The 13,759-nt window shown below is 32.3% G+C and overlaps 1 protein-coding gene across 1 annotated transcript in view; it reads left to right on the plus strand.

The window, feature by feature from the left end:
- LOC143231544 (ras-related and estrogen-regulated growth inhibitor-like) overlaps nucleotides 1–13,495 on the plus strand; it is a 30,713-nt gene extending 17,218 nt beyond the window's left edge. Inside the window, exons 2-4 of the mRNA XM_076466066.1 lie at nucleotides 6,352–6,408; nucleotides 11,097–11,173; nucleotides 12,793–13,495. Coding sequence (XP_076322181.1) covers nucleotides 6,352–6,408; nucleotides 11,097–11,173; nucleotides 12,793–13,239 — 581 coding nt within the window. The 3' untranslated portion in view covers nucleotides 13,240–13,495. The remainder of the gene's footprint in view (nucleotides 1–6,351; nucleotides 6,409–11,096; nucleotides 11,174–12,792) is intronic.
- The last annotated feature ends 264 nt before the right edge of the window (nucleotides 13,496–13,759 follow it).

Here is a 13,759-nt window from a genome sequence, read left to right on the forward strand (position 1 = left end):
AATCCTAAGAGATGGCGCTGCGCATTGTTGACTGACTGCTTTTCCTCTAGTCTGTTGGTTGAAAATTAAAGATGGCTATGCACAGATAACCTTTGTAGCATTGCTTCAAAACGTGAAATATGCAAACAATCTGTCCTGGAAAATAATATAAATAGTTTTTAAGGTTATGATGTGTCGTTAGCAGGCTTTCATAAACATCCTCCAATTGTGTTTGTTTGTTTATTTGCAGTTAAACACAAAGCTACACTATAGGCTGTCTGTGCTGTGCCAATCACGAGTATCGAAACCCGTGACGGACACGACACAGATAGTCCAAGAAACAAGCAAACGTTTTGACGTTTTCAGTTCATATTATTAAGAAATTCACAACGTTCAGACTATATGTGTGTGTGGTAGAAGAAATAAACGACAAATCACAACAGTTATAGACACGCTTGAATCAGATGCAGCAAATCTTAAAATGTTTTCTAGGTATAATAAACAAATCCGAATATAAGGCTGTAATGTATCTTATAACTGGTACTTGACTTATTTTTAATTTGTTCATAGGATAATCTTGTCAGACCAAAGAGTGGAATTTGATTGACACTTACAGTGCACTTACGGTTCCAAAGTTTGGAGCGTATTTTACCGGCAACGTCGAAAGTAAAATTTTAAAAAGGACTAATCGAATTTAGTTATTGACTGATCAAAAAAACATTTTTTACAAATGCATCGGTGCATAAAATTTATTAGGTTGCAGAAAGATAAACTAGAGGAAAGTCTTGCTTGAATTACAAAAATCCTTTATACCCTCAAGTATATATAGATATTCATTAAAACAAATCATAGTGATTTTTATGAACTGTTATTTCTTATATGAATTAAAAAGAGTACATAAACGTCTAAATGACATAAATATCTAGTTATGATATGTTTGTAACTCTTTCTGCAATTATTAGAAATCTTGCACATGTACAAAAGTCATGTAACCTTCTAAATACATGCATAGTGATCTTCTATGTTCCATGACTAGTTAAAAGGAAAAACCAAATATTTCAAATAACCAAGAAATAACTTGCACTTTTTTAATACATAAGTTAACAAACTTAATTAATAACTTACTTAAAAAAAGGGTTTATTGAGAAGAAAAATACCTGAGCTTCCTGTTGTATAGTGCTCTGTGAAACGAACTGTTTGTTTGTTTTGAATTTCGCACAAAGCTACTCGAGGGCTATCTGTACTAGCCGTCCCTAATTTTGCAGTGTAAGACTAGAGGGAAGGCAGCTAGTCAGTACCACCCACCGCCAACTCTTAGGCTACTCTTTTACCAACGAATAGTGGGATTGACCATCATATTATAACGCCCCCACGGCTGAAAGGGCGAGCATGTTTGGCGTGACGGGGATGCAAACCCGCGACCCTCAGATTACGAAGCGCACGCCTTAACACGCTTGGCCATGCCGGGCCGAAACGAACTGAAATAGATCAATTTGAAACTTAATTCATTTCAAGTTATGAGTGTGTATGTGTTTTCTTATAGCAAAGCCACATTAGGTTATCTGCTGAGGCTACCAAGGGAAATCAATCCCCTGATTTTAGCGTTGTAAATCCGTAGACTTACTACTGTACCAGCGGGGGACATAAAGTCATAAGGCCTTCCCGAGTATTAGTCAGGGCACTCACAATTTATTTCAAGACTATTCTTGGCTATAAAATAGGCGAGAGTAAACGTGTTTATGCCCGCAGAAGTGTTTATAAACCCGTTATTCATTCTCAATGCGTTCTTCACTCAAGAAATCAAACTAGTGTTTTTGTATTTAATTATGCAAATAATGGAACAAGCTGCAGTTGTTTTCATGTTTTAATATGAGTTTCATTTCCTAACATAACGTTTTAACCACGTTTTCCTGCAAGGTAAGAACATTAATAACAAACAAAGAGGTTCAGTACTTTATATGAAAACTATTTTGGAGCCTCACCGTTTCATTATGGACCAGGACATCATATTCTGGAGACACTGCAACTTGATAATAGCCCTGCAGCGTAATTTCTATTGCAAAAAGACTCTGTTTCTATATTTGTTACGTTCAAAGAACACCACTCTTCCCTGCATGCTTTTTATGAGCCATCTATTGAACGAGGAGACGGTTTTCCAACTTTCGTTTTATCAGTATGGTAGTACACAAATCCACAATGGCGTGATTGGTATGTTATTTAAAAGCATGAATTCCTGGTTCATTCTCGTTAGATGAAGATATATATTTTGTGTGCTAAAGGTGTAAAAATTTCTGTGGTCAAGTCTTTGCTGTTAATAGATAGTAGCAGCATGTGTCTAATGAGACTAACTGTTATTACCAACAAAGTTGAATATAACATATACGTCAATTTTTGTTATATACGCTACATTTGTAACTCGTTGCCAACTGATTGTGGTACATTACTTCTCTGCCTGTTATTACAAAAAGGCTGAATGTGAATACGTAATCTATATCGAACTCTGTTATGTTTCACACATTTATAACTTGTTGCTATTGGTTGTAGCCAAGTTCTTCTCCTAACAAATCTGCCTATTGTTACAAAAAAGTTGCATATATAATAAATATAATAATCTGTTGTTTTTTTTTGCATTATTAAAATTAGTTCTCCTAGGGGTTAACTTGATAAGAACTTTGTCTTTGTGAATGACGTTGCCAAAATACGTTTTAACATTTCTAAACACGTTGAATTTAATAAAAATTTACTTATTGGAGGATCAGTAATTTACTTTAATTTTATTTTTGTCTTCAGTTTTGACGAAATTTGTTACGTTTTTGCTCAGCTCACTGTTTAAAACATAAATAAATATAAACGATTCAGCTAAGACTGTTGCAATAGGAACTTTTAAACACACAACTTATTTTAGGAACTTTCTTCTGTCAGTTGTTTCTAGTGACATCATTATTAAATCGTTATGTCTTGTTGATCTCATTTTAAGAGTTACAGTTTTGGTTGTGGACATTTCTAATAAATAGAGGATTTCATGAGAAATGTCGCGAATTTTATGTCTTAGGCATAACTGTGAATATAATAAGCGTCAGTACATAAAGCTTCTTGATTTATTTACAACTAAATTTTAAACACATAATATTGCTTTGTCAACTTTGATGTTCGTTTGAACTACAGAATGTTTATTGTTGTTATTGTTTTTTATCTGAGATTATTAAATGGGTTTCATTACATCCGAGTTTCAAGGAACTTTATCTAGTAATATCAACGTAGAGCGATAAATGCTGTTTCATTTTGAAGCTAGTGAACCATAAACTGTCATTGAGTAATTCTCATATAATGTATTTCATAGTAACACTTAGAATATTTTGAAACACTTTACTTTGAACTGACTCAATACAGAACTTAGTCTAGTAAGAACGAAGCATTTCAAAATATTACACTGGATAAGCATAAAATGTCCTGCTAGAAAAAAACTAAAGTGATAAGGGCTAATTAGCTGGTGCTAATTTCAAATAATGTAGTCCAAATTTGTTCATCGTACTAGACTTTTGAGCTACTGCAATATATCAATATTTTATCAGCACTACGTGAAATACCACAGAACCAACTCAATGCAACACATTTATGTTGTGAAAGAAAGTCAATGTTGACAGTTTAATGGGTAAAACACATACATTTTTGATAACTAGAAACATTGAATGTATTGTATTGGGTAAAATTCTAAATATACTGTTCATACATATGGTATTTATTCTCAATATTATTGTACCAAATTGCACTACGTTTTCTTCATTTCCACGATCATCTGCTCCACCAGAGAATCACAAAAACCTCACGTGTTTTGTTTGCCAGAACATTCGAGAAATGCCTCGACTGAGCATAAAAGGAAGCGGAGTCACAGGCCTTACTCTCAGCTGCCTCTCACTAAGATGGCCCGGCATGGCCTAGCGCGTAAGGCGTGCGACTCGTAATCCGAGGGTGCGGGTTCGCGCCCGCGTCGCGCTAAACATGCTCGCCCTCCCAGCCGTGGGGGTGTATAATGTGACGGTCAATCCCACTATTCGTTGGTAAAGAGTAGCCCAAGAGTTGGCGGTGGGTGGTGATGACTAGCTGCCTTCCCTCTAGTCTTACACTGCTAAATTAGGGACGGCTAGCACAGATAGCCCTCGAGTAGCTTTGTGCGAAATTTCCAAACAAACAAACAAACAAACTCTCACTAAGTTGGTAACTTCACCTTTCTTCGCGCACACTCAAAACAAATTCAGATCTTTTTCCTTGCATCATACCCGAAATATAATCAAATTCTCCAAAGGTTTTTGTTTTTTATTTTTTAAGCTCTAGTTCTGTAAAAATAAATTATCTTATATATTTTTTAAAAAATATTTGACATACTAGCTGCCTCTAGTTCAATTACACTCAGAAAGTGAATAATCACCCATATAGTTTCTGCTGTACTTTTGGAAAATATATAACAATTTCACGAAGAAGAACATCATACACAGGGCAAAGGTAGCTTATAACCACAAATTTAGGTGTGAAATTGGTAACCAAAAAAAACAACACAAAAAACATTGGGCTTCCCATGTGCATTGTACAGTTTTCATAACTGGCTATACAGTGGCTAAATACGAAGAGAGAATTATGCCATTTACAGTTTTCGTGATACGGCATGTACCCAATTATAATTTAGCTCACTGTTACTTTCGCATGACGAACGTTTCTGGATATCAAAACAAAACTAAACAATACATTAAATATTCAAATGCATCTGCTGTGAAACAAATACGTCATGGTGATTGTCTTTAGTGGTACATTCACTAGCGAATTGAGAAACAGAGGAGTTATTCTGTAAAGGAGACAATGAACCATATTCATCTAGTAAGTTTATTCCTGTGGCACCTCAACATAAACTACCTCATCTGATCACATAAAAAAAGCTAGTTGATCTGATTCATGGTTTTCCCTGTTAAAGAAGCATGGTGAACGTCTTGGCTCCCGTTTACAGCAATGTAATTCATTATCTCCAGTAACAAGTGTTTCATTTTACGGAAGTCACCATCAAAGTCTTGCTTCTCACTAGAACATGTAAGATATTTTGCGTTTCTGTACAAGCGTTGATGCACTTATGAAATAACTGGAAATTGAGCATCGTCCTCAACAATGGAGAGTTTTTCATCAAACCATCTAAAAGTAGTCTCAAAATTGTATTTTTTACACAATGGGAACACTAGGCTATCGATTCCTATTGTTCTCGCTGTGAACATAAACGAAACTTATAAAACATGCAGATTGCATTTTAGACCACTAAATATAATCACCAAGACCACTAAATATGATCACCAAGACCACTAAATATGATCACCAAAGGCGAAACATATGTGTGATCTGAAAGTTATTGCACTTATGCAAGGTCTGTAGAGTGGGTAAACTAAACAGTGTTTAATTTTGTGTCTCTTGGAAAACCGAATGGTAAACATAACTTCAGAAAGGAGGAATGGTCAGTGAGAGAGAATTAGATACCAGGGAAACATATTATTAAATACCAACCTTCAATAAATCCTCAAAATGTGCTTCTACCTCCACTTTATATCAAACTGGGACCCGTAAAGCATTTTGTAAAATAAATGAAGAAATATAGTAATGGTTTCAGATTTTGAAATATGAAACTCAATGGGAAAGAAGTTGCTGCATAAAAATAACTGAAACTAAAATGTCTTAGGACATCACAGAATGAAAACAAAAGAGTGATCATTTATTATATGCTTGAGAACTACGGAAAAATGGGATTTATGACGTCACTTCGTACATTCCCATTTAGACTTCTTTCCAAATGAGCATGATGAGTGCTTTTACTATTATACTTCTACAATGGAACAGTGGTATTAAGAATTATGGAATCCTGTGATGATGGGAAATCACTGTTGGTTCTGACGGCGTGAAACTGTGAACACACACAAAAGGTGCAACAAGTTAAGCAGGTATTTTGTAACAAATTCATACCATTATGAAAGTTTTGGATATTGTTTGAATGTATTTTATTATATAATCGTATTATATTCATTGCTTTTAAAAAAAACAACTGGTATTGTATTATGTATTGTTTTTAAACATTCTTAAATGCAATTTTCAATCAATAAAGTTATTAAAGAAAATGTTATTTTTCTTTTTAAAATATTTAAAAATATTTTGAAAAATCTATCATAACTCGAAGTGATCAGTAATTTTCAACATTATTTTTAAAATCAGCATCAACATATTACACAAAAGTAGTTACATTGTTTCTAATAGCAGAGAAAACTTACCTAGACAGTGTTAATATGATATTTCAGTGTGTATTGTGTATTCAGGTTGTATGTGATACTAAGCTATTTGCTTTTTCAGCGCTGATTGTCCGCTTCCTCACACAACGTTACATTGGTGAATATCATTCCAATATAGGTACGTATACACCTTCCTAGAATATATAATGCTCACGTTATTTTAAAGTTAACATAGAAAAAGAACGACATCTAACTTCAAACTAAATGTGTGTCAAGTCAGTCTTGCGTTTTAAACGTTTGTGTTTCAGAGTTATTAATTCGAAGAATTACTTGCTAGTGCGAGTGGTTTTGTTTATTTAAAAAACGTATAGAATATATTTAAAAACCATATGTTTTCGAACAATTGTTTTAGTTACAAAATAAGAAGCAACGAAAGTAATAATTAAAACCATTTTTTTCTTTTTTTTAATGAACTTAACTGTTGAAATTATAACAAACCAGATGATAAAAATCACGTGTCTTTAAAAATATGAAAACACAGTGAGAAACAGAGCTATGGTAGATTGAAAAACAAATGTCTGCTATTAACGTATATCAGATGTACATCTAATATCTACTGTTAACGTATATTAGGTGTATATATATAACCTCTCTCAGACAGTGGTAATTACATTTTACAAGACTCATAACCAAAGATATAATTTCATAAATAATTTAGAAACGCTAAGTCTCCTTGTGTTGTAAAAATGAATACCACTGTAACATTCAATTAAATAAATGCAGGAGTATTACTCGATTCAACAGTAAAACCCTACAGTAAAAAAGTAAATAAATCACTAATGTAAGAATTTCAGTCGCAAGAAGTTCTATAACTGAAAATATTTCCTTTAGAGAAATCAATATATGTTAGTCGATAAGTAAGGATAAATAAAATGTAGGTGTCGTAATGTACACAATTATTAATTAAAGTTATACCACTTAATTCATTGAAAAGATGTAATGTTATTTAGTTTACATACGGTCAGTTAATACACCTATATAGTATAGTCAATATTTCTAATTAACATCCCCTTAATTTTCAAAGATCAATTGTAGCTGAATTTATCTAGAGTCTGAATACTTATTACGTGAAACATTTTGTTTTTATATTAAAGTAAACTTGGCAACTTCAACTCAAACTTTATTTATTATTTTAATAGAAATATAATATTTGTGTTATCAATGTTCTGGAGAATGCACAATTGTTGTTACATCGTTAATGCAAATTAGAGGAAGCAACACCTTACTGATTGATTGTTTATGAGGATGCTATTGACTTCCTTATTTGTTAGGACTACTTTTTTGTGCGTTAAATGAAATCTCTATAACATCATTGTTTAATGTGTATAGTTGTACACTCGTGAATAAAACTGGTCTTATGAGTAGTTTGCCAGATTTCAGAAATAATCTCATCACGTTAAGAAAGAAAAAAAATAACGAAGAAACGACACGTCTTTTTGTAGTTTTAGTTAAGTAGGCGAGTTTTCGGAACTTTATGAAGACGAATGAGTATATTTATTACATCGGTGATTATGTTTCGTCAAGAGAGATCAGACGTCCACCCCACATTTCAACGCACGTGTAGATTTTTGCTAAATTACATGGCAAGCCTATATTCAGAAGTAGATTTTTGTAAAACTAGGGTTGGCTTCAGTTACACAGTTGTACTTGGCGTAATGTTGACAATTCACATTAATTGTCTGTTACTTCCTGTCATCCTTCATTTCAACGCTAAACGTGTCTCCTATGTTGTGACTGAAAGGGGACAGATGTCTTTAACGTTTTTGTTACGTCTTTTCTTTCTTTAGGAAGGGGGCTAGCTGTAATCAATGATTCAACTTTTTGATTAACGTCTGAAATGTTTTTGAAAGCTACTGGTTAATGTTCTTATTTTCACTAGACGATTATTTCACTGCCTTCTTCCTTTTATGAAAGTTTTCTCTTTATCCACATTATTGATAATAACAGTTCTTTAGCAGCATCTTTTCTAGTCATATAGTGCACCTACTTCAGCACGCAAGTCGTGCGAGGGTTATAATTACATTAATCATAAAACTTAATTACATTCATTTCAACATGCGTATTATCTTGTTAAATTCAATAATTGTTTTCTCGAACTGAAAAAGTGATACTTATGGGCCTTATGCAGCCATTTCTTTTATCCTGTCTTCGTAACTTGTCGCTCAGTAAACTTCACATTAACATGTAATCTAATTATGCCTCCTCCAGTAAGTATTCTATCGACAAATAAAATCATTTGACAACAAATTACTAAAATATAATAAAGATCTCGCCAGTATTGTAGAAGGCGTAATTTTAATTTAGTTTAATATTTTTGTCTGGTTAAATCTACTAGTTGTCCAACTAGCCCGTGAGGCCTTAACTGAATTTATTTTTCTACTTTTATCTGGTCAAACCTACTAGTGGTCCAACTAGCCCATGAGGCCTTAACTGAATTTAGTTTACTACTTTTATCTGGTCAAACCTACTAGTGGTCCAACTAGCCCATGAGGCCTTAACTGAATTTAGTTTACTACTTTTATCTGGTCAAACCTACTAGTGGTCCAACTAGCCCGTGAAGCCTTAACTGAATTTGGTTTACTACATTTATCTGGTCAAACCTACTAGTGGTCCAAATAGCCCGTGAAGCCTTAACTGAATTTAGTTTGCTCATTTATTTTCGGTCTGTATCTCGTGGGTGGCTAAAGTCTTCTAACGACAATTTTTATTATGTTACTTCCATTTATCAGTTGTTATCAATTCTTTATCAACAGTATATGAATGAGAACTGTATCTAATCTTCCATGAAACAGATTTTAAAGCTTTCGCAACAAATGCACAATTTGTTTTAACATACTATCACCAGTCAAGTGTTTCGTTGTGTACGTTTATTATTTCTCGAGCCGATTTACCCCTTTTAAAGTGAAACTTCCTTTTGAATTTCTTAGTACAATATAATATTTCCAAACAATTTAAAAAAGATTTAGTAATCATTCTAATAAGAGGTTTTTTCTTTCGTTCCTAACGTCGATGAAGCAAAAACAAGTAATTATACTAAATGTCCTACATATAATGGATTCTAATGTGCGATGTACTGAATGGGAAAAGATTAGACAAATTAATAAGTAAAAGATCGATTTATCGTCCTTCTTTTTGAAATAAAATGAAATTTAAATGTACCTCTATTATACAGTCAGCAAAACTGAAATCATTCACTTTAAGTTGATGAAAGAATTGACAGAAATTAATGCAAAACGTATTACTGGAATGAAGTTGACTATAATTAATAAAACAAATAATTTTAAGTTTAAATAAAACATAAACTGAGAATACAAAAACCAATGAAATAAAAGTGCTGAAGATCAAAGTTTATTAGAAACACAACAAGGTAGCCGAATAACTATAGATGTTGGTTACCTAAACTAACACAACGTAGAAATGTGTTTATAACTATAGATGTTGGTTACCTAAACTAACACAACGTAGAAATGTGTTTATAACTATAGATGTTGGTAACCTAAACTAACACAACGTAGAAATGTGTTTATAACTATAGATGTTGGTTATCTAAACTAACACAAAGTAGAAATGTGTTTATAACTATAGATGTTGGTTACCTAAACTAACACAACGTAGAAATGTGTTTATAACTATATATGTTGGTTACCTAAACTAACACAACGTAGAAATGTGTTTATAACTATAGATGTTGGTTACCTAAACTAACACAACGTAGAAATGTGTTTATAACTATAGATGTTGGTAACCTAAACTAACACAACGTAGAAATGTGTTTATAACTATAGATGTTGGTTATCTAAACTAACACAAAGTAGAAATGTGTTTATAACTATAGATGTTGGTTACCTAAACTAACACAACGTAGAAATGTGTTTATAACTATAGATGTTGGTTACCTAAACTAACACAACGTAGAAATGTGTTTATAACTATAGATGTTGGTTACCTAAACTAACACAACGTAGAAATGTGTTTATAACTATAGATGTTGGTTACCTAAACTAACACAACGTAGAAATGTGGTTATAACTATAGATGTTGGTTACCTAAACTAACACAACGTAGAAATGTGTTTATAACTATAGATGTTGGTTACCTAAACTAGCACAGATTAGGAATGTGTTTATAACTGTAGATGCTGGTTACCAAAACTACTACAGGTTAGGAATGTGTTTATAACTATATAATTTGGTTACCTAAACCTCTACTGGTTAGGAGTATGTTTATAACTATATAAGTAGGTTACCTACAGGTTAGGAATGTGTTTATAACTATAGATGCTGGTTAACTAAACTACTGCAGGTTAGGAATGCATTTCTCACTATAGAAGTCGGGTACCTAAACTACTACAGGTTAGAAATGTGTTTACAACTATAAAAGTTGATTACCTAAACTACTACAGGTGAGGAATGTGTTTATAACTATAGATGCTGGTTACCTAAAGTACTATAGGGTAGGAATGTGTTTATATCTATAGAAGTTGGTTACCTCAACTAACACAGGTTAGGAATGTGTTTATAGTTGTAAACTTTGTAAACAGTCTAGCATTGTAAATTTTATAATTTAAAACACAAAAAATGAGACGAAAGTTACGCTTATAAAACAAATGTTCGAAATGATGAAACCTATTTTAAGGTCTAAAGTTACATACGTTTTATCTGTTTCATATGAATATTTTATTATTCTTTGGAATTATTTTTTACATTATTTAAGAGTGTTAGGATATCATATGTTTCTATATAATCCGAACTGTGACATATGCTGTCTAGTAAGATTCATTATTATTACTATTTATTCGATCTTTAGACTGGTTGTACAAGCACAGTGTTACGTGTGATGATAGTGTACGTGAAGTTGAGATATTAGACATATCTCGCTGGTCGGTACGTATGGAACATTTCAAAATAATTTTTAATATTACTTACACGTGCCTGTTGTTCTACTCATATATGTTTTTGAAATACATACCTGTTTTTGATTACTTGTAATGGTTAATCAAGAATTACGTTTTCATTTTAGACATTTTCGGGGAAAAAAGGCTGTTGATTACAAATATAATTTTATATTTTTAATTTCACGATGTAAAGAATGTTTCAAATATAACGATTGTAATAAAATGCTTTAATAGATAAAAAGTAATAACAATATAAAGAAAAGTATGTACTGCAAAATATTTTAATAACCTGGTTGTAGGCCTGGTTGTCGAATTATATAATAATAATATGAAAATAAAAGAAAGTTTCCACAGACTTCCAAAACGTTTTAGAACACTTGACATGTCTAAGATATAGTAAGAGTAATTGAATTATTGTTGACATAGAGCTGGTTATAATTTTGATATATAAGAACTAAGACAAAAACAATTTTGATTCTTACCTTATTCAGTAGTTTGATCTTACTTTGATTCCTATGTTAAACAATAGTTACCTCTTATTTTGATTCTTACCTTATTCAATAGTTTTAGCTTACTTTCATTCCTATGTTAAACAATAGTTAGTTCTTATTTTGATTCTTACCTTATTTAGTAGTTTGATCTTACTTTGATTGCTATGTTAAACAATAGTTAGTTCTTATTTTGATTCTTACCTTATTCAATAGTTTTATCTTACTTTCATTCCTATGTTAAACAATAGTTAGTTCTTATTTTAATTCTTACCTTATTCAGTAGTTTGATCTTACTTTCATTCCCATGTTAAACAATAGTTAGTTCTTATTTTGATTCTTACCTTATTCAGTAGTTTGATCTTACTTTGATTCCTATGTTAAACAATAGTTAGTTCTTATTTTGATTCTTACCTTATTCAATAGTTTTATCTTACTTTCATTCCTATGTTAAACAATAGTTAGTTCTTATTTTGATTTTTACCTTATTCAGTAGTTTGATCTTACTTTGATTCCTATGTTAAACAATAGTTAGTTCTTATTTTGATTTTTACCTTATTCAGTAGTTTGATCTTACTTTGATTGCTATGTTAAACAATAGTTAGTTCTTATTTTGATTCTTACCTTATTCAGTAATTTGATCTTACTTTGATTCCTATGTTAAATAATGGTTAATTCTTACTGAAAAGAATCTTACTTTTAGTATTCCCTCTTATTTTATAAGGTAAAACATTTACCCTAGAATTTTCCGTCATTAATGAAATTCACTAGAATGGGTGATTGATAGTGGTATAGATGTTTATATTTCTGAGTACCAAATCTTACGGGCGAACTGTATAAATACAAAGTGTAATAGCAAGCTAGTTTGTTCGACATGATAAGAAACTAAATTAAATCATAAGCTACTTTCAAACATATAAAACTATTTGTTTTTAAATAACCTGTAATTTTTCAGAGGACTCAAATAAATGGCATAAATGTTATTTCAGAGTTTATTAATTCAATATGCTAGAACTAAAACTAATAAACAGTCAGTAGTTAAACAGATATTATTGTAATCTATTAGATTCTCCATGATTATGTCTTATAATTTAAAATGAACTTTAATTTCTATCCTTAGGACGACTTTCTTCCGACCGACGGAGTCCAATGGGCTGATGCCTGCGTTGTTATTTACAGTATCTGTGACCGGAAAAGTTTTATTAAAGCTCATGATTATCTTGATGTAATTTATCGCACTAAGGCACCCCATTACACTCCTGTTGTGTTGCTTGGCAACAAAAGAGATCTGGAGCTCGGCCGACAGGTGTCGTTCGAGGATGGAAGCGGGCTTTCCACTCAGTACGGTTGTGACTTTGACGAAGTATCTGCAGCGGATAATTATGTCAGAGTTAACGAAACCTTTTGCAATCTTATTCGCCGAGTAAGAACTCCTCAATTTCAACAGTCTCTTCCTAGACAAAGAAAGCGGAGCATCATGACAGTTACTAAGATGTTAAGCGCCATGTTTGGGAAGCACTCCAATAAAAATGTAACAAAAAATATGCAACCATCTTGTTCGCTGTAAGAAAAAAAAATACAAGTCATTGACTGCAGTAAAACTGTTGGACAAACTCTACGTGAGACGAGTTGTTGTTGTTTTTTTAAACGTGAGGTTATGTAATTATCTTGAAGATATTTTGTACGACATTGTTTTTCATCAGGATAAAACATTTTGATTCTAAGATAACATTGCTTTTACTAAAAATCTAACTGATTCGATGAATTATATTAATGAAGAATGTGATGCGTTTTCATGCTATTACAACTTTGAAAATATTTCATATACTGTTTCAGGCCTTGTTTATGAACATTAAATTATATTCGAAACTTCAAGAACATTATGTTTTTATTTATTGGGCCAGGTGGGTTAAGGCGTGCGACTCGTAATCTGAAAGTCGTGGGTTCGCATCCCCGTCGCACCACACATGCTTACCTTTTCAGCCGTGGGCGCGTTATAATGTGACGGTCAATCCCACTATTCGTTGGTAAAAGAGTAGCCCAAGAGTTAACGGTGGGTGTGGTGATGTCTAGCTGCCTTCCTTTTA

Source organism: Tachypleus tridentatus, chromosome 11 (genome assembly GCF_004210375.1).
Source record: "Tachypleus tridentatus isolate NWPU-2018 chromosome 11, ASM421037v1, whole genome shotgun sequence".
NCBI lineage: Eukaryota > Metazoa > Arthropoda > Merostomata > Xiphosura > Limulidae > Tachypleus > Tachypleus tridentatus.